Raw genomic sequence first — 21,544 nt, forward strand, 5'->3', positions numbered from 1 at the left:
ACCTGGGGTTTGCCTCAAGCCTCCATATGTACATTCACATGTGTATATACAAGAGGGGAAAATGAACAACCACCTGGTCATCACTAATGATGAGGAGAAGCAAGAGATGTTGTGAAGCTAATAGAAACTAGGAAGAAAATCAGATATTTATTTTCTCTTTCTTATGCAAACCAATCTTCGGGTAACCAATCAGAAAGATGGCAAGTTATTCTACTGAAGCTAACAAAAGGAATGATAGGATTACAGTGCTGCCATTCAGTAACTCCTACTGAACTGGAACATCCATGGCATTATTAAGTGCCTGATAACCGGTAAGAGACTATAAACTATACTGGTAGTTCTACTGGTGAGGTGAGTCCCCCTCTAATAAAACAACATACCTGCATCCCAGTGGATCTAAAACAAATGTACAAAAATACAAACAACAGAGTAATGTTAAATACTCAAGGATTGTAAGGGCACTACTGGGGAAACTATGGCAGCCTACCTGCTGTCTTCGTAAGCTAATTTCAAGAGAAAAATAATAGATGCAATAGATGGCCCTTACTTAACTGGATCCTGGTGCAAACACATTTTTTTACAAAAACTAAGAACTTGGTTCAGAAATTATTTCTGTGCGATAATGGTATCTGGTGTGTCTGTATTCTTGTTAAGATAAGGTATACAGCCCAGGCTGGCCTTGAACCCAAGATCCTCTTGGCTCTGCTTCCGGGATCATTAAAAGCATGTTCCACCATACCTGCATTTGCTATATGCCTTAGGTTATTTTTATTTTTAAGAAGTAGACAATTAAAAGCATCATGAAAATACCTTTAAAATACTATAGACGAGGGCTCATTGGTTAAGAGCACTGGCTGCTCTTTCAGAGGTCCTGAGTTCAACGCCCAGTCACCACATGGTAGCTCACAACCATCTGTAATAGGATCCAATGCCATCTTCTGGAGAGCAGAGGAACATGCAGATAGAACACCCAGACATAAATAATACACTGGTATATGATTAAAACTTTCCACAGTAATTTTAAAAGATACAAACCAAAATAAAAGTCAATCCCACTTGAATTTAGTAATCACTGACTGCTAAAACATACACAAATGAGTAGAAAGATGAAACTAACACTAAATAACAAAAACGAGACTGCTGATTTCCAGGTCTTAATCTCTGACCTATCTATTATAGTCTGAGAAGCAACAACACATTACAAACACACATGCATGCAGACATACACACAAGCACACGCACGCACACGCACACACACAATTCTGTCAGGGCAGACCATTCAGTTATATAAAATCAAGCTAATACTTCATTAAGTAAGGTTCAAAAGTGTTATTACATTTCAAAAAAATTTTCTTTATTTAAACACATTTACAGCATGCAGGTTAACTTAAAATTATATGGCATTTTCTCAAATAATTATATTTGAATGTAATTAAGCAGTGAAAATAAACCAACATATTCCACAGGTAGACTCAGACTCTTCTTCTTACCTCAAATCAAACTGAGAGTTGTAAAAGAATTCAGTTATGCATAGTTAGTTTCATTAAGTTAGGCAAATAATTTAATTGATCACCGTGAATAAATACTACTTTTATTTCACTGAGTCTCTCTTCTGAACCAATTACCAATACCACTCAGAGGAACATTAATATATCCAGTCACAAAAAAAAACACTGCAAATTAAAATATTTTCAATATTCTAGATTAAAAAAATGTCCATTTTGAGTGAATGCTGTATTTAATGACCTATCATAGCAAAAAAGAGCAGTTCAATTCACTGAAAAGAAATTTATAAAATTCTTAATATACTTTATGAAAGTTTGAAATTATAAATAGAAAAGAAATGTTAAAGTTTAAAAAGCCTAACAATGTGTCTTCTTAACAACATGCTAGTTACAATTCATTTTGTGTTACACAGCACCAATACCCATGATACATTTATTTAAAACTACTGTATTCAGACAAAAGATAATTTTTTTCCAATTATGAAAACTGCCAAAGCAAATTTTCATTCGGAAAGACTGTCCTTTTGAATGCAGCTGATGTGGAACAGTGATGACCACAGGATCCATGTATCTTACTAACCATGCCTTACACCTCGCTGCATCAAGATTTCACTTCAATCTGTGGAGTGTTTCTTTTGATCATAAAAGCAACACAATCATTAAAGGCTGCAGACTACAACAGCAAAGATTTTGACTGTTAAAAAAATAAATAAGTTTATTTTTCAAATCAAAATTATTATAAAAGTGAAAATTACAATAGTTAAGAAATAGAAAAATAAGCCAATTATGATCTGAGTCTTCTGACTACGGCTCCAATTTTAATAATACAAATATCTGTATATAAAACTTTTCCAAAGATTCTGACAGCCAGATTCTAAGACAGAACTTCCAAAGCTTCTCTATTAACCAAATCACCTCAGACACCCCATTTCCTGTGGATTTCTGCTAACAGGGCTGCAGTTATGCCAGCACTGAGGAAGCAGATGTTGAAATCTTTCCCTGTTACTTTTATAGATCCTTCAAATAAACTTGATTGAGTTTAATCATCTGAAAAATGAGTGGCAAAAATAGGTATACACAGTTCTAATTACAAAATTATGCACTATGGCCAACAATATGACTTTTTTTTGGGAATTAGTGATCTGCAAACAATTTATGATCTCTAACTAAACAGATTATAGTACATGACTTGGTGGAGCAGGTGAAAACCTTCGAGATTCCAGAGCAGATAAACTATCTATTTTAAGTTTACGGTTTATCTGTCCTGGTCACAATTTTTTCTCAATTTTTTAAAGTCTATGAATTTATATCAGCCAAAGTAATTATTTAACAATTCAAAATTGTTTAATTCTATAATGTCTTAATCCATTTATTTCCTAATATTAAAGATACATTAGCATCTGTCCAATTCTTGCTCAAGCAGGCAGATTAACAGAGAAGCACGGGCACTACTGTCCCATTAAGCTATGTTTAAGTGCAGAAGTCGAAAGGGATACAGTCATTTCCAAACTCATCCTTAAAATGAGACTTGCTTTTGATATGTAAAATACTTCTATTTAAAGTAATATGCAACAGGAATTTCATGAGTTTACAGTCTCAGAGCCTGCTCAGTCTTCAACTCCTGGCTAGACAATCAGAGGTCTCAGTGTTCAATGTGTTCAGAGGCAAGCTTCAGAGACTATACCAGCAACACAAGCCCTGACTTCATTTCAAGGAATATTTATTTGTAAATGAGTAAAATTTTTTTTGTCTTCGTTATTTGAGACAGGATCTCTCTACATAGCCCTGGCTGTCCAGGATGGCCTCAAACTGGCAGATATCCACCTGCTTCTGCCTGGGATTAAACATGTATGCCACCGTACCCTGCTCAAGGGATTTTTAAAATACGGTACTCACTGATCTGATAAATTTTGTGGCGTGTAGTGTTCTAAGTGGTAAGATTTAAGATATTTAATCTAAATATGCGATATTTCCTTAAAAAAGATGTTTTAGTAGGAAAAGAAAAATGAAAAGCAATAGCAGCTAGGTAATGTAAACCAAGATTAAACACACACAGAAAAGGCAATCGCAAAGAGCACAGTCCAGTAATGTAGTCACTGGGCACAGTGAACATGAAAGACAGACTGTAATAAATAGGGCTGCAGTTGTAAGCTGTCATTTCCCCTCTAGGACATCAACATTGCACTCCAGTGTTGAGAAGCAGCAGAGTTTACAAGAGTGGATAGGAAACAGCTGTACAAGTTAGGAATAATTTACACATTAAAAATTAAATTTCTACAATCCCAAGGGGATAGAGGTTATAGTTATTGAAAGACTGATTTTATGTCCTCTTCAAACTTCAATTATTTTCAACACCTGAAATGGGAGAAAGCAGAGAAAATTTTAGTTTTTATAAAACTCAAACAGATAATAATGAAGGATGAAGACAGGAATGATTTAATTTATTTTAAAAGTACTTTTTAATTAGATTTTACACGCGTAAGTGTCTTGCCTGCATGGGCACCACATGACTGACTGGTGCACATGGCGTTCAGATGAGGGATCCCCTAGGACTGGAACTAGGCATGATTATAAGCCACTAAATGGGTAATGGGAAAGGAGTTCAGGTTCTAAGCAAGAGCAGCAAGTGCTCCTAACTGATGTGTTATTCTCCAGCCCCATTTCTTTATCTCCTAACTTGAACTATTTATGAGCAGGACAGTATTTACAAGGTCATCCCATCATTTTTTTTCATCACCAGTAATAAAGCTATAGGTGGGCTGATATATGGATCATTTTAATAAAGAAAATAGAGCTGGGCATGGTGGCTCAAACCTGCAACCCTAGTTATTTGGGAGTCTGAGGTAGGGAGGCCTTACCATGAGTTGGGGTTGGAGCATGGAAGAGTGGGGGAAAGCAGGCTTGACAATCTTTTTTTTTTAACTAGTAAACATGACATTCTTAAATCAAGGACCACTAATTAGCAGCAGTTAGTTTACAAATACATGTGGCTTAAATAAACATAAGGAAGGACTGGGGAGATACTTCAGTGGGTAAAGTGCTCACTTGAGTTTGGATTCTCAGAACTCACATGGAGTAGGAAGGAATGCCTGTGTATCTGCAAGAAGGGCAGGAGACAAGAGGTCTGGAAGCTGTCAGGATAGAGTGTGCAGAAGAGCCCATCTCAAACAACGTGGAAGACAAGGACTGACTCCCAGTGTTGACCTCTGATTTCCACATATATGCTGTGTTACTTGAGGGTCTGCAGACATATCCCCTCCCCTCACAAATACACAATTATCCTCAAGTACCTGAAATTAGTGAAAACCTGTTCACAGTGCTATGGGACAGAAGACTGGCTATATAAAACTGGAAACACACATATTAAACACTACTAATAACTATCACCACTGCCCTAAATACATGTTTTTCTCAACAATGAAAAAACTGGATATTTAACTTTTCAACAGCTTATCAGCTGAAGATGCACTGGTATAAGAAATTAAAAGGCTGGAAGGATGATCAGCACAAAAATGCATGTTGCTTTTGCAAAAGGCATCAGTTCAGGTCCCAGCACTAAGTTGGTGTCCAAAGCCACCTGCAATTCCAGTCCAAAGGGATTGATAACACTGGATTCTGCGGGGCACTACACATATACACATAATTAAAAAATATTAATAAAAATAATCCAGGTGGTGGTCACTCACACCTTTAATCCTAGTGCATGGAAGGAAGAGGCAAGTGGATCTCTGTGATTTCAAAGCCAGCCTGATCTACAGAGTGAGTTCCAGGACAGTCTGAGGAACCTTGTCCTGAAAAACCTAAATAAATAAATAAATAAAATTTTAAAGATGACTCTCCTTTGATCCAGCAATTCAACAAACCTATAAACAATTATATTTCATAAATACACTTCAAGACTTAAGAACCCACTCAGCTGAGCTATCACCTTTATGTTCTAAACTGCCATCACTATAGAGATAAACTGTACGTATTTAACAGAGACCATGGTCTACTCTATGCAAATGACGTAGGAGTTCAGGGTTTGCCTATGAATTAACATAAACATCTGAAGATATAAACGCTGAGCTCTACACTTCCATCCTCTAGGAAGGCAGAAGGTGCAGTTTCTATGCAGTAAAAGCTTGGTGCTACATGATGAGATCTTAACTAATAATTTTCAAGAACTGTTTCCATCTTACTAATAAAAGGGCTTGAAGTCAGTTATTAAAGTGGAGTTGGGGGGGGCACCTCTCAGTGTAGGAACATCAACTACTCTGTCTCCTACTGTGTCACTACAGTATAGCTCAATCAAAAATGCTTAAACTATTGGCATGGTGGCACAAAAGGTTAATCCCAGCAGCTGGGAGGCAAAGGCGGATAAACATCTGTAAGTTCAAGGCCAGCCTGGTCTAATAGCAAATTCTAGACAAGCCAAAGTATATAGTAAGACTCTGACTCAAAAAACAAAAACAAACAAAAAAACCCCAAAACGACAACAACAACAACAAAAACACAAAAAGGAAACAAACAAAAATCTTATGCTATATCAATCTATATCTATACACAGTGAATAAAGGGATAACACACACATCATTAAATGCATCCATAAGGTAGCATACATTCATGATAAGAGGCGAATGTCTTTAGTAAATCACTGCTATTAAAAGGGTATAGATATGTTCTAGATTAAAAGAAAACTAAGGGAAAAAATACAAAGTCCTCAATCATACCCTTATTTAGAAGAATAGCTATATAGGATATTAACAAGAAACAGAAGGGCTGAGAGGTACAGATCAATGGCATAGCCCTTGACCAGCAGGTACAAATCCTCGATTAAGTCCCCAGCACGCCAAGAGAGAAATTCAAATTTGGATATTAGATAATATTACACATATTAATTTTGTTGGATGTGATTGTTAATTACAACTGCGCAAAAAACCCAAACACTTATTTTTCATGAATCTGTAACTTACTTTTTACAGTGAACTTCAAAGGGACTAAAAAGGAGAATGAGTCAATTTTCATGTGTGTGTGTGTTGTCTGTCCTGGTGTGCAATTTGCTTCACCAATGTATTTTTTTGACACAGGACATCTCACTGAACCTAGAATTCTGATTTACTACTACTGCCCAGTAAATTCTAGAGACTCCCCTCCTCCAAACTGGATTTACAGATGTGCGCTTCCGTGTCTAGCTTTTACATGGGTGCCAAGGTCTTTTTGCTTCTGTGGCAGGCACTCAGCTGGAAGACTGAGTTATCTCCCCAGTCCAGAAAAAAATAACTTTAAAAAGTTACTAGGCTCAAGTTCACAAATGCAGCAAGGCAGACTGACACTTCTGCCCCACCCTCTTAATCTCTCACTTAAATCTTACACTAGATATTGTTGCTTTAATCTCTATTAAAAAGTTAGAGAAGCATTATGCAAAGTGTCAAACAAAACTAAGCAAAACTAAAATAAACCAGCCTTAGCATTTCTCAGAAGCAGTAAGTTTATGATTTCATAATTATCTAGTACTTTAAATTTTCAGCGTGCATTTGTACATGGGAGTTTGAGACCGGGTTTCTTTCTGATAGCTGTTCTAGAACTCACTTTGTATACTGGGCTGTATACAAACTCAAAAAGATCCACCTGCCTCTATCTCCAGAACACTGAGATTAAAGGTGTGTGCCACCATGCCCAGACAATTTCAGCATTTACTGTAGGACTTCTGTAGTTAAAGTCAGACTTTTGGCAGCATGTCATAGACTATTTACAAATGAACATGATACACAACAAAGAGCTGAGTGCATCACTAAGTTAAAGAGAAAGCTATCAAGTACCACACGGGAACAGGTGTAATATGTCATTTCTGGAACTTTAAATTTTAGAATTATATAAAGAAAAGTCCTCAACTAACTGAGTAACTATATATAAACACACACATATAAAGAAAGCCCTCAAGTACATATATCTAGTGTATAAAGAAAACATTCATATAACATCTTTTATTTTCCTGCAGGGAACCAATGACAAGCCTGCATTTGATCCCTGGGACTCACACATTGTGTATGTGATGGAGAGATGGAAGGAGAACAGAATCTCAAAGCTGTCCTCTAATTTCCATAGTTGTGCCCACACACAGATGGAGACACATACATGTTCATCAAACAAGTGGGGAAGAAAAGAAAAAGAAAAAAGAAAGAAAACTCAAAAACCCATTAGAAAAACCAACTCACAGGGGCTGGAGGAATAACTCAGTGCTTAAAAGCAGTACCCTCTTCCAGAAGATCAGGATTTAATTTCCAGCACCAACATGGTGGATCACAACTGTCTATAACTTTACTCCCAAAGGATCCAACACTTTTCTGAGCCCCCAGGGCACTGTATGCATGCGGTACAGTCATATATATAGGCAAAATATTCATACATATAAAACTAAAAATTTAAAAACAGGAAAGAAAAGACTCACAAAAGGTGAATGAAAAGGGACATAAAGAGGTAACTTGTTTAAAAAGGAAACATAAATGGAGGAAAGTATGCACATAAAGTCCACCCTCATTCAACAAACCAATGGGATGCTATTGGGGCCTATCAAATTAGAAGCTTACAGACTACCAATATTCAATGCTGGCAAAGGTGCAACCAAAGCTAATTTTTTATTAAGATACAATTTTAGGTTGCCCTTCTAGAAAGCAACTGTAAAAGCCTTAAAAATGTTCACACCTTGGAATTCTAGTTTTAGGAATCTTCTGAGAGTAATCTAAAGGGTGAAATAGTATAAAAGACACTTCATATTTCTAAGTTCATTTATATAAGTTTCAATTTTGGAACAAAATGGATGTGATTGTCTAAAATTTCTAGTAAAGGAGACATAAATCTGGGCATAACCATTCGGTAGGATACAAAGAACTATTATAAATGATCCAACGTGAGTTTTTTTTATAAATTTTTATTGAGCAATACATTTTTCTCTACTCCCCTCCCTGCCTCTCCCCTCCCCTTCTACCCTGTCTGAAGTTCCCCGTGCCACCTATTGACTCAGGAGATCTTATCTTCTTCTACTTCCCTGTGTAGATTAGATCTAAGAATGTCTCTCTTAGGGTCCTCATTGTTGTCAAGGTTCTCTGGGATTGTGATTTGTAGGCTGGTTTTCTTTACCCAATGTGAGTTTTAAAAACAACACAAAACTGAAGATACAGATTATCTGAATCATGACGGACACTACAAGAAATCTATGCCAAGCTACTTTCATAAAACCACACACATTTAAAAAACAAAAACAATTCCTGGTCCTATTGTGAAGCTCTAATCCTAAACCAGCAGCTCAGAATTTCCACACACAGTTACAACTCAAAAGCCAGGCATGAGCCCACACCTGCGATGTGTCAAGGTTTACACCTGCTTGCCTCCACCACCTCGCAACGCCACTGGCTGGTTGTTCTGAACAACTGTGCCTCCTCCACGAACTGCAGCAGGGTGAGTTGGAGAGGCTGCCGGATGCTGTCCAGGACGGATGGGTTTTGCTGTAAGAAGATGGGAGTTAGAACACGGTTTAACAGTGACTGTGGTAATTACGTAGGTTTCTACCCATTCCCCAGTGCTTCCATGTATTAATTCCTTTTATAGTTTTGTTTCTTGATCTCTTGGTTATTTCCCATTCTTCAGAAATAATAATATCTTGCCTCTAACAATCTTTCAAAATATTTATTGATTACTTGCTAACTTTTGACACAGGTTCTTTCCACAGGCTGCAGTTGTCCAGGAAAACTCTCCAGTGCACTAAGCTGGCCTAGAACTGGCGGGTGGGTCATTTTCAAAGGTCAGTTCTCTTTCCACTGTGGGATTAGGGATCGAGCTCAAGCCACCAGGCTTGCATAGAAGTGTTTTCGCCTGCATGCTCTTACAAGTTTTTTCAGCACCTATAACTAATTATAGTTAATCTGAAACAGGAGTAACTAAGTGTGGCTGCCATCCTTCTGCTTTCCTGGTGTTTACCTGGACAGTCACTTAGTTATCTGTCCAGTGAATGTGGCTATCCCTTAGTTTCTATCTTCCTTCCCAACACTATCACTTTTTAGTAATTTGGAAAATAAAGACAGGAAACACCATCATGACAAAACATAAAGGAGAAAATGTTTTCAAGCTGAAGGAAAAGCTACTTGGGCATCATGTAAAAGTTGATTTTGTGTATTCTACTAACCAATCTGTGCAGAGTGCCCTCTTCTGGCCATATTCTTTGACCTGACTGCTTCCTTTATCCGATCTACTTCTTGCTGATAGCGTTTGCGGTCGCGAGATGCATTTTCTTTGGCTTCTTTCAGGGCAGACTCCAAAGCTTTCACTCTCTCGGCAGTAGCTCTAAGTCGTTTCTCTAACTTAGGAAGTTCACAGCGAAGATCTGCATTATCACGTACCAACTAAAGGTATACAAAGAAAATACGGATAGCTTTTAACAAGATGATTTAAGAAAATGAACATTTCATAACTCAATTTAGAATAAAACTACATTTTCTGTTGAGCTTTTCCATTTAGGCAGTGCCATATAAAAATTTCCCATTTTGAGCCGGGCGGTGGTGGCCCACGCCTGTAATCCCAGCACTCGGGAGGCAGAGGCAGGCGGATCTCTGTGAGTTCGAGACCAGCCTGGTCTACAATAGCTAGTTCCAGGACAGGCTCCAAAGCCACAGAGAAACCCTGTCTCGAAAAACCAAAAAAAAAAAAAAAAATTCCCATTTTGGCAGCACTATGTAAAAATAGATACATACCAGACATATACCTCATAAAGCACACACTCCTTTACTTACTTGAGACAGTAGCCTAGAATAGTTTCAAACTCACTGGGTAGCAGATGACCGTAAACTTCTGATCCTGACTCTAGTGAGTGCTGGGATTAGAGGCACCATCACCACACTAGCTTTTCTATGGTGCTGAGGACAGAACTCAGGGAGTCCAGCACACTAGGAAAGCACTCTACCAACAAACCTAACACCCCAGCCCTGTTCATTTCACTATTTTTTATGGGGCCGAGACAGTGTCATGGATCCCACATAGCCTCCTATACATGAGGATGACCTTGATCCTCAGTCTCTATGCCCCAGGCTGGGATTACAGGTATGCGCCACCATGTCCAGTTTTTATGGGGGTGGTGGGTACTAAACCTAGGATTTTTTTATATCTTAGGCAAATACTATTACTTAAGCCAAGTCTCCAGCTTGCTTTATATGCACATGAAAAACCTAAGTAAACACACAAATAAAGCTAAAAAGTCTTTATACTGGTGCAATAATTAATTTTGCAGTAACAAAATTGTATTTTTTAAAATTGGCAAAATAAACATACATTCCTGTAAAAATATGAATTGCTCAATGGGCAAAAAGATCAACAAAGAGAAAGACCATGCTTTAACTACAAAATGTAGCCTATCCAATAAATTAACAAGAAATTTCAATCTTGAAGTCCTACAGAGAAAATAAAGATATTTCATACTTTTCATAGGACTTGAACCAGGGTTGATAAAAACATTAACTTCTCACTTGGGCATGCAGTCCATACCTATAATTATAGCACTTGGGAAGCAGAGACAGGAAGATTGCTTAGCTACATAATGAGACAAGGCTCAAAATTTAAAAAGTAAAAATGTTTGCTTCCCAGCAAGTTCCTCGTCTCTGTTCAATCAAACAACAGAGCAGCACAGAGCACAGTGGTTCAGGCCCTGGAAGGTTAAAATGTTTCCTACTCCCACATTTATGGTTTTGCAAAGGTGCCACAAGACACGTGCTCTGTTACCTGTTTGTGCACTTTGGTAAGCTGTTCCAGATTGTTCTCTAGGAAGGAGATTTTCTGCTTCTGTGCAGCGCTGCCGCCAGTGTCATCAGAGTCAACCTCAGCGCTCTGAGAGGAGGGGGTGACAAAACAGATGAAGGGAGAGATCAAAATACCCAAGGTTCCTCCACAGCAACACAGACATAACAGACTCACTCATGAAGGTGTGCCCAAACACTTAAGAAAGCACCACACACAGCAAGCACGTCTGTACAAGCTCAGCACTCTCACCTTTTTCACTCTGGTAGCCAGGTCCTGAACAAAAAGCTTGCGCAGGTTGTGTAAAGTCTGCAGTTCTTTTGCCTTGAATTAAGAATAAAGATATTGGTCTTACATTCACAACAATTAAATCAGAAAAATCCAAAGCATATTCTCTAGTCCTACGTATTTTCACATTTTCTTACCACTGTCTCCTCCAAACCCTTCAAGTCTTGTCTTGCTTGCTCTCGTCTGTCTTGCATAACCCTAAATCGAAGCAAATCAGGTACATTTTTCAACTTTGATTCCAAAATCAGTTTCATCTAGCAAAAATTAAATCAAACTTTATTAAGTTAAAATAGAAAGATGCTCATATTTAAACAACAGTTTGTGTTGTCCATGCTGTATCTTTCTTTCTTTCTTTCTTTTTTCTTTTTGAGATAGGGTATCTCTGTGTAACAGCCCTGGCTGTCCTGGAACTCACTCTGTAGACCAGGCTGGCCTTGTCAGAGATCCACCTCACTCTGCCTCCTGAGTGCTGGGATTAAAGCTGTGCTTCATCACCACTCGGCTATGCTGTATCTTTCACGTAAATCTATGTGAATATTTCAGTCTCTTTTTCAATACATAGTTTATTAGGGAGAAACAGACCTCATACAGCAATGGAGGAGATCAAATAGTATGTGGCAGAGTTCATATAAGGCATGGCTAAAATTTTTATTTTAAAATATGCTATATATAGTATACTGCTAATTCATCCAAAATAATGCTCATTAAGTAGAAATTGTTGATACTAAAATTTGTCTGAGACTAAAATATTTTACATTACACAATATTACAGATGAAACTCAGCACAATGCCCCCTGCACTGTAGTGCTGGGACTTAGTGCAGGCCTGGCACATTCCCAGCCCTCAGTAGAACCTTTAGGCAACCCACACTGAACTGATCTACAGTGTGATTAGCCTAACTACCATAGTTCATTTGCAAATGACTTCTTAAAATTCAAGACTTGTTGCTGGATGGTGTTGGCGCATCCCTTTAATCCCAGCACTCGGGAGGCAGGGGCGGATGGATCTCTGAGTTTGAAGCCAGCCTGATCTACAAGAGCTAGCTCCAGGACAGACTCCAAAGCTACAGAAACCCTGTCTCGGGGGGAAAAAAATTCAAGACTTGTGGAAGACTATCATCAATGAGTTACCTACTTACTCAGACTCCGGGGAAAAGTAACTCATAGTGAATGAGAGAAAGTAAAGGAGAAAAAAAAAATCTCTGTTCAAAAAATTAAGGTTAGGGGCTAGAAAGATGGCTTGGCAGTAAAAGCACTTGTCTTCCTTCAGAAGACCTACATATTGACTTGAGACAGCCTGTGGCTCCAGTTCTGTGGGATCTGTCACTCTTTTGACTTCTGTGGGTACCAGGCATTCACATGGTGAATCCACATGCATAAATCGGGGTAGGCTACTCATACACATGAAGAGAGATGGAAAAAAACAAACCAAACCAACCAACCAACCAACAACAACAGGAAAAAAAAAAAAAAACACCTCTTTTTAAAAAGGCCAAAATAATGTCCTTTTTATGAAAAGCCAAATTTGGCAAAATGTTAGCAATATATCCTATAATTTTCTAAATTATTTATCATCAGATTTTAAGATATATTTAATGATAGTCCTGAAGAAACCAAGGAAATAAGAGGCAGTCTGAGAAACAGGACTGTGTCTATGTGAGACCTTGCTTTCACTACAGAATAAGCGCATGTCACAAATCAAAGCAAGGTAGAAGGCAGCCATGCCCGTGTATTTCTAAGCTTGAATCCAAGTGACACTCACGTGAGCTCATGCAGCTTCCTGCTCTTCTCTTGGTCTGTGGCTTTCAGCCTCTCATGCTCCACTCTGAGGCGTTCCTGCTCCAACACCATCTTCTGGTTTTGGCTGACAGAAGAATATATAAGATCAACCTCAAAATTTTCTGAATGTCAGCATCAAAATGTAACTTTGGGGGAGGGGGGGTCTGTGCTTTCTGAAATAGGACCTTATTACATATTCTTGCCCGGGAACTCAGAATCTTCCTGCCTCTGCCTAGGATTAGAGGTATCTGCCACCATCCTGGCTTTGAACTCTAAATTGTTCTATGTCATTTGCCAACTGGCAGGACTTCTCTACAGGTAGGAAAGAGTCACAGGGTATTTCCCATATGACCACCTGAAATCACTTTATTCTGCTCCCCAAACTTTTATCTTCACTTCCAAAAGGTATTAGTAACAACAACGATCTCCCAAAATTCTGTCATCATTTAATTTGTTTCATCTTTTGTTTCTTAACCAAATTATTACAGATTTCTCAAATATATATAAAATGTTATATATGTATAACATATATATACACACATATATACAGGAGAGCATGGGAGCATGGAAGACAGGAAACATGGGAAGAAAAGAAATGGCTTCTAGATTACAAACAAAATGACTACTTAGAAACAAAACAACATCATCATAGTTTTCCAGGATGCTTTTTCCAAACTCTTAGATGCTAGCTAGCAATTACCTACACTAATGAGTTCAAGCTGGCACCCCTTGCTCCTTTGTTCCTCTTTTATAAAATAGTCAGATCAAAAGATATAAAAAACTTTTTTAAACTGATCTGTAACTTGGGAAGTTTTACTAAAAAATGTGGGAAAAATTCTAATTTTACCGAAAACAGCAGGTTTCTAGTAAGAATGTCTTTGTCCATTAGTACCTACTAGCTCCCCATCTGAAACCTTTCTAAATTAGTCTCTACCATCTCAGAGAAAAGTGCAACACTCACTCTTGGAGATCGGTGATTAGCTTTTCCTTCGCCTCCACTTCGTCTCTCAAACTACTGATTTGTTTCTGGTGAGTTTCTCTGTGACTCTGGATCTGCTGTTCAACAGCTTGCTAAGATTAGTTTGGAAGGGGAGAGGTATATTAGAGTTAGACTAAGATTAATAATGATGATGGATTAAAAACACTAGGACCCACTAGAGCATCACACTTGCCTTGACTTCATTCGCAGTCTGAACCTTGTTTAAGTGCTCCTTTTCCATCTCATGGACTTTCTCTGTTTGGGTACAAGAGAATGAAGGAAAAAAAGAGGCCCAAAGTGAGCCTTGGGATTCCTTAATAGAAACCATAGAAGAAGTATGTTTTATAAAAAGAACTCGGCCAAACTCTCCAAGTTCAATAACACTAGGTTATTTTGTTACTGCCACTGTATTGATATTATAACGGGAAATGAAATAGTTTCTAAATGTTGTATGTTAGGATTTACATATATACACATACATACACACAAGAACTTTGTGGGAAATCCCTTGAATTGCTATTTATACTCAATATGATTTTTTTTCTCAACATGTGTGTTTGGGTCACATGTTCACATGGATGTGTTCACCTCTATGTATGTGTCTGGAGGGCACTATTCCTTAATTTAAAAAATATTTCAAAGCCACACTGAAGTGTATAATTTATTTACTATTCCAATTTTCTACATTCTTACTATTTTCTTTCAGTGTATGTGCATAACAGTTATATTATAGGAAGATGAGCATAGCCATGTAAAGTCAATACCTTGTGCTCGAAGTTGGACCAGTTCTTCACCAAGAGAATCGACAGATTCCTCCAGCTGTCTCTTCTTTTGTTCTACATTTTGAAGGTATTCAGTCAGTGACTTGATTTTAGCTTCGTGCTTTTGGGAGAAAAATACTGATATGAAGTGGGGGAATCAGACATTATCTATACAGTGTGTACCAACTGAAGCCCAAGACAGTGCTATTACCAATCCTGTGAACAGTTCCTAACATAGTGCCTGCCATTATTCAGCAGCCAAAGACAGAACATTGGTCCCTGCAGTCCTGCTCACTCATTTTGTCAGTCAGTCACATGTCTCTATCTAATTTCTGTATTTAGGAGGTACCTGTTAAATCATTCAACTACACTAAGAAACATTACTAAGAAAACTAGGCCTTTTGTTACTGAAAATACACGGAAGCTTATGATTCTGAAAACCATTATAATAAAATTGATACATTAGCTTTTTAGAGACATGAAAACCATTCTGTAACACATACTTGGGAGATGCGAAGCTGGCATGCTGCTAACTCCTTCTCATTTTCTTCCATTTTCTTGTTGCTTTCAGTCTGTGTGCTTTCTAGCTGTTTGCAGCGCTTCACCATGGTTTTCACTTCCGATTTCATTTTGCTAATGTAGAGCCTTGCAACAGTGAACTCTTCATCTATCATACCAGTTCCCTCTGGCTGCTGTGAGAAAAACATGAAGTAACTTAAAGCTAGGATCATGTGGTAGCAAAGACCTCAATCCCATAACTAGAAAGGCAGAGGCAGTCAGATCTCTGTAAATTCAAGAACAGCCTGCTTTCCAAACCGTACCAAGTGAGAATCTATCTCAATCAAACATCACAAACACCACGAAGAAGAAGAGGAGGAAAAGGAGAAGGAGGGAGGAGGAGGAGGAGGAGGAGGAGGAGGAGGAGAACCACCTTTACACATTTGAGAAAAGAATCCAATATGGCCCAATGAGGTGCTTAGTGAATATTCTATTTCTGTGCCCTGGGTCTACTCCTCTTGTTTCATCTATTTAAATCAGTTACGGGGCTGGAGAGATGTCTCAGTGTTCACAGTGCTTGTTATGGCTCCTCCAGGAGCTGAACTGGGTTGCCAGCACCCAATGGGGTGTCACAACAGTCTATTAACTCTACTCCAAGATATCTTCTGCTCTCCAGAGACAGATGTACGTACACACATGGTAAAAATTCACGCACACACACAAATAAAAAAAAAAAACAAAATTGTAGTTAATACCACCTAACACACGTTTATGAGGTTAGCAGGTGTAACAAGAACTTTGTGAAAAAACAAATAGCAGAACTGAGGATACAGCATAGTCAGTAAAACACAAAAGCCTGAGCATTTTTTTTTAAATCCACATTAAAAATACCAACATTCAAAACAAAAAACAGCCAGGTGTAGTGGGTACATAGTTGTATTCCCAGTACTTGGGAGGAAGGTAGATAAGGGTCCCTGTAGGAAATTCCAGGTCTCATTGGGAGACTTATTTCAAAAAACAAGGTAAGATACAAAGGAAAAGAAAACCCTAAAGTGAATGGGTGCTGAGGAACAATACCCAAGATTGACCCCCGACCTTCCCACACACCTGAAAACATGTGCACCTTCACCTGCACAATAATGCACACACAGAACAGGAAGCCACAGAAATTACATGGAATAGTCAATAACCGCATTACCTTCACATCATTATTTCCTACAGCAATTCCTATTTCTGCGAGGTCTTTTAGTAATGATGCCATCATTTCGGCTGCTCGTTTCTTCTGGTGGTTGGTCATTTCCTTCAGTTTCTGAAGCTCAGCATCAATACTTGCTAAAGTTGCCTGCCAGAATGAAAACAGTATAGATGAGGCTCTTCAAATAGTCATTATAGTCCTTACAAAAACGTTTATTTCTTGCTTTGAGATTCTTGATCTATAATGAATAATGACAGCTTCTATCTCAAGCTTAAAAAATAAGACTTCATACTATGTAAAGCAGGCACGTTCTATTCATATATCCCAATAAAAGCTGGTATAAAGCGTTATCAATTCACTAAGTTCCTCAGGTTGGATTTTTTTTTTTAATATAGAAGTGGGGAACTTCATATTAACTAGGTACTACTATCATCTACTACATTTTTGTTTATCTTTTAAAATTAGTCTGAGCACATTAATGTTTAGAACGCTATTCCCTGGTTTTGGAGAATTGCTTTCTGTAGTGATATTTCATTTGTGTTTTAATAAATAAAGCTTGCCTGAAGATCAGAAAGCAAAACAGCCATGCAGGCCAGGCAGTGGTGGCACACAGCTTTAAACCCAGCAGCCACACTAGTTAGCCATAGAGGTCAGGAGGTAGGTGCATGCCTTTAATCCCAGCACTAGAGAGGAATATAAAACAGGATGAGACAGGAACTTGCTCTTTTTCAATGTGAAGACTTCATAGAGGTAAGAGCTCTCCAGTGGCTTGGCTGCTTCGCTTCTCTGATCTTCAGGTTGAACCCCAATCTTTCCCTGGGTTTTTATTATTCATGCTACAGCTTTCTATGCAGTTAGTATGCTTCCTTTATTTACTTTGTACATGCCCACTAAAAATAATTTACCTAATCATAATTATTCTTACTACTATGATATAAGCAATTACCTAGGAGCTAAGGATGAATCAATGTTATTGACTTTAATTACTCTAACTGTACATTTAATATAATATCTGGTTATCAGCTACAAAAATCATCACATTTTAAAGAGTATAATCCAATTTGGCCCATGTTAAAATGATACATCAAATATCAAATGTAGCATGGATAATGCAATTTGCTGACTTTTAGTCAATATTTGAGTACAGGTGCCATCATTCAACTGCCTGTTTCTTCTACTGGTTGGTCATTTCCTTTAGTTTCTAGTTATCAGCAGAACACTTCTCCCAGTTTACAGTATACTAGCTCTACTCCATGTTTCATAATTTAGTATACACTGTTTCTACCAAAAATCAAACACCCAGGTATTTTCTTTACTATCTAAACACAATACTGCTTGAACATATAAGCAACAACATCTGGAGATTTCAGTTCCACATCCGTGCTACAAATACAACAGTATTAAATACCAAAATCAGTGGACAAAGGCCAACTTACTACCTTTAAGATTCACCTGTTGTTTTGCTAAATAGCATTTAGATTTGCTAAAATAATTCAACTGGGGAAGAATTACAACACTCTTAGATATCCTTGGCAACAAATTATGAAAATCTAACTGTTAACTTTGGAGATTAAAAACAGAAAACGAACATCCGAAGCAGTAAACCTTTATTTATAAGCTCTATGTCTTTTTAGATTTACTTTAATGTGTATGAGTGTTGGTGGTTTGTGTGTCACTATGTGGGTGCCAGGAATCAAACCTGGTCCTGAAAGAGCAACAAATGCTTTAAAACACTGAGCCATCACTTTAGCACTATTTCATAGCAACCCACAAAAGGCAAATCTTTTAAAGGTGCTATTTGATAACATTTCAGGAGCAGTAAGTCTTTGTAAAGGCTTTATTTCTTAGTACTGACTAGTTTCTTTCAGACACGTGAGCACAGGTAGGAAAGATACGGCAGACACCAATACTGAATACCTCTAGGTACTGATTTCTAAGCAGAAAGTCAAATATTAACATCTGGAACATAGGATCAGTGTTGTTGAAATACTAATAGCTATTTGCTATTTCTGATGTCACTCCAGGAAGAAAGCAACCCACATAAATCTCCATCTGCTATATAACCTTGAGGTCCTATTCCTTGTGCTGCAAAGGCTACTACTCCATGTGCAAACAGTTAGTATTCCAGTGAGCAAAACAATAATTATTCAAAATAATGTACGCATAACACTCTGAATAACTCAATTAGATGGCACTTCCTCCCTCCCTTCCTCTCTCTTGGTTTTGCTGAGATAGGTGATCACTGTATAGCTCAGGCTGTCCTGGAGTTTGCAGCTATCTCTTTGCCTCTCTTCCCTAGTGCTATAATTAAAGACACATGCCATAACATCTGGTTACATTTACTATTTTCTCATATGCATATTTCTTTTTTTTCTTTTTTTTTTGGTTTTTCGAGACAGGGTTTCTCTGTGGTTTTGGAGCCTGTCCTGGAACTAGCTCTTGTAGACCAGGGTGGTCTTGAACTCACAGAGATCTGCCTGCCTCTGCCTCCCAAGTGCTGGGATTAAAGGCGTGCACCACCACCGTCATATGCATATTTCCTAATTTGAGTTTGATCATTGATAGTTTTACTAAAATGTGTGTTATTTTTTTCCTAACATTAGAAATAGCCAACATCATTTAAATTAACAATTAAATTGTATCAATATAGTTTTAGGAATGAAAATTATAACCCTGTTGCTCTACCTCCTAGGGTTTCTATGTAACAAGTGAGGGTGAGACCTGACTGTCTTGAGAGCTGATATTATCAATATCTTAGGCATATATAGGAATAGCTTACTAAAATAACTTTTCATTTAACATAACTTATACTTAAGTATAAATAAAACCAAACTTATCTTACAGATTTCTGATTCAATTCATCACTAAGCAATTCATATTCCTTGGTTTTGTCTTCAACTTCCTGAGACTTCTGATCATAATTAACAGCCAGTTCCTCTAAGGCTTGTAAAACTTCCTTGACTTCCTCTTTGGAAGCATCATTTTCTGCTTGTAGGCGATTCAGTTCAGCTTGCATGTTATCTTGATCCCTTCTGGTTGATGCCAGAAGCTGTATGAAAGAGTAAAACAGAATTTTAACAAACTCGTGAGACAAGATTCATTCCCTTTAAGATTTACACAAATGAGAGATGAAAAGTAGCAATATCAAAGATGCTGATACACAGAAGACTTACATGTGCAGGTACTCGGCTACACTTTGTGGAGTACAGAAAGGGAGAAAAGAATGCTGTCTTTGAGAAATCTACTAAACTGAAGTCCAGGAAAATAAGGGCAATACAAGACAGAGTTTAAAGCATAGAAGAGACCGATTGGTACCATAGAAAAGGAATATCTTTCTGGATGGTATTCATGGAGAAGTTAGCTAAGAAGTAGACTTTAGTCATGTAAATAAATTTTAAAAAATTAAAAGGAAGAGGATTCTAGACTTGTGAGTACCATGTTTAAAACCCCAAGTCCAAGTCCAAGTGCAAAATGATTTGTTCTTTAAACATTTAGATCTGGAGCTGGAGACATGGCTCACACTGAAGAGCACTTGCTGTTCTTCCATAAGATCTGAACTCAGAATCTAGCACCCACCCATATCAGGAAGAACAAAATTAACTCTAACTCCAATGTCAGGGAATCAAATGCCTTCTGTTTTCTAAGGGCACCAGGCACACACAGGCTATACATGCATATATGCAGGCACCCAGATATACACATGGAATCAAAGTAAATCATCTCTCAAGAACTTAGATCTGCTTTAGGGAACTAAGGGTAGCTTCTAAGTTATGCCTCAGAAATATTTCAGCATATTAAAGCTTGAACTGGAGAGAAGAAAAAGGATCATCCAGGTCAGTTACTTTCAGCAAAAACATTTGGAAACACATGGGAATGTTAGTAATGGCTATTAATAGCATTAGAAAACAGGAATAATGAATGCTAAATGTTCCACACAGTACAAAGAACAGAAGAGTAAAAAATTATCAAATCCCAAATGCTAACAGCATCCCTCCAAGACCACTGCTATGGCTGAAGTAAATAAGAAGACACCAGGCATGGGCTCAATGTGGAGTTCCAGGCTAAAAAGCAAGACTGTGTCTTAATACTCCATAAAGATAAACTGGTTTTCCTGATGACAGATATTCAGTCTACTGGAGTTTAGTCAATTCTGTTTCTTTAGCTTCTCAAAACATTTTAAATAGGGACTATTTTTCAATTATCTCCACTGTATTGGGTGAAATAAGGATCCAGACTAAATCATGAGAAATAAGATGAAAGATGGCACAGACTGGGTGTAGGAAGACAGCATGAAGGAGTAAAAGTATGTTTATTCATGTGACATTCACATTTCCAAAAAGAGTCACATTGAAAATTACACAATTACTAACAACTGTGATGGCTATTCTTGGTTGTCAAATTGATTATATCTGGAATTAACTAAAACCCAAATAAATGGCTGGGTATACCTGTGAGGGATTTTTTTTTTTTTAATTTAAATCATTTGAAGTAGGAAGGCCCATTTCTAGTCCAGCTCTTTCAAGGGGAACAATCCACCTTTAATCTGGGACATACTTTCCATGTAAGGACACGGAAGAAGGAAGTTTTTACTCTTTGCCTGCTTACTCTCACTCTGGCTGGTAAGTCCATTCCTTCAAAGTAGGCATTAGAGACCACTTCTTTGCAATTCTGTTATATGTTGAATACCAGCTGAGACATCCAGCCTTGTGAACTAAACAACTAATAGATTCTTGGATATTCTGTTGGTAGACAGCTGCTGTTAAACTAGTTGAACTACA

General features: G+C 37.7%; 1 protein-coding gene across 2 annotated transcripts in view; it reads right to left on the bottom strand.

Moving 5' to 3' along the window:
* Positions 1-1,329: 1,329 nt before the first annotated feature.
* Kif5b (kinesin family member 5B) overlaps positions 1,330-21,544 on the bottom strand; it is a 47,958-nt gene continuing 27,743 nt past the window's right edge. The window contains exons 14-26 of one of the 2 annotated variants that reach the window (XM_013348988.2): positions 19,609-19,815; positions 16,770-16,913; positions 15,577-15,762; positions 15,077-15,194; positions 14,506-14,567; positions 14,295-14,404; positions 13,317-13,418; positions 11,693-11,753; positions 11,520-11,591; positions 11,253-11,357; positions 9,667-9,883; positions 8,842-8,989; positions 1,330-3,860 (exon numbers count right to left, since the gene is read on the bottom strand). In XM_013348988.2, the coding sequence (XP_013204442.1) occupies positions 8,859-8,989; positions 9,667-9,883; positions 11,253-11,357; positions 11,520-11,591; positions 11,693-11,753; positions 13,317-13,418; positions 14,295-14,404; positions 14,506-14,567; positions 15,077-15,194; positions 15,577-15,762; positions 16,770-16,913; positions 19,609-19,815 (1,515 nt within the window). In that variant the 3' untranslated portion in view covers positions 1,330-3,860; positions 8,842-8,858. Of the gene's footprint in view, positions 3,861-8,841; positions 8,990-9,666; positions 9,884-11,252; positions 11,358-11,519; positions 11,592-11,692; positions 11,754-13,316; positions 13,419-14,294; positions 14,405-14,505; positions 14,568-15,076; positions 15,195-15,576; positions 15,766-16,769; positions 16,914-19,608; positions 19,816-21,544 lie in introns of both variants that reach the window. The other variant, XM_005354812.3, reaches the window with a different exon arrangement.

Source organism: Microtus ochrogaster, chromosome 16, assembly GCF_000317375.1.
Source record: "Microtus ochrogaster isolate Prairie Vole_2 chromosome 16, MicOch1.0, whole genome shotgun sequence".
In the NCBI taxonomy this organism is placed as follows: Eukaryota; Metazoa; Chordata; class Mammalia; order Rodentia; family Cricetidae; genus Microtus; species Microtus ochrogaster.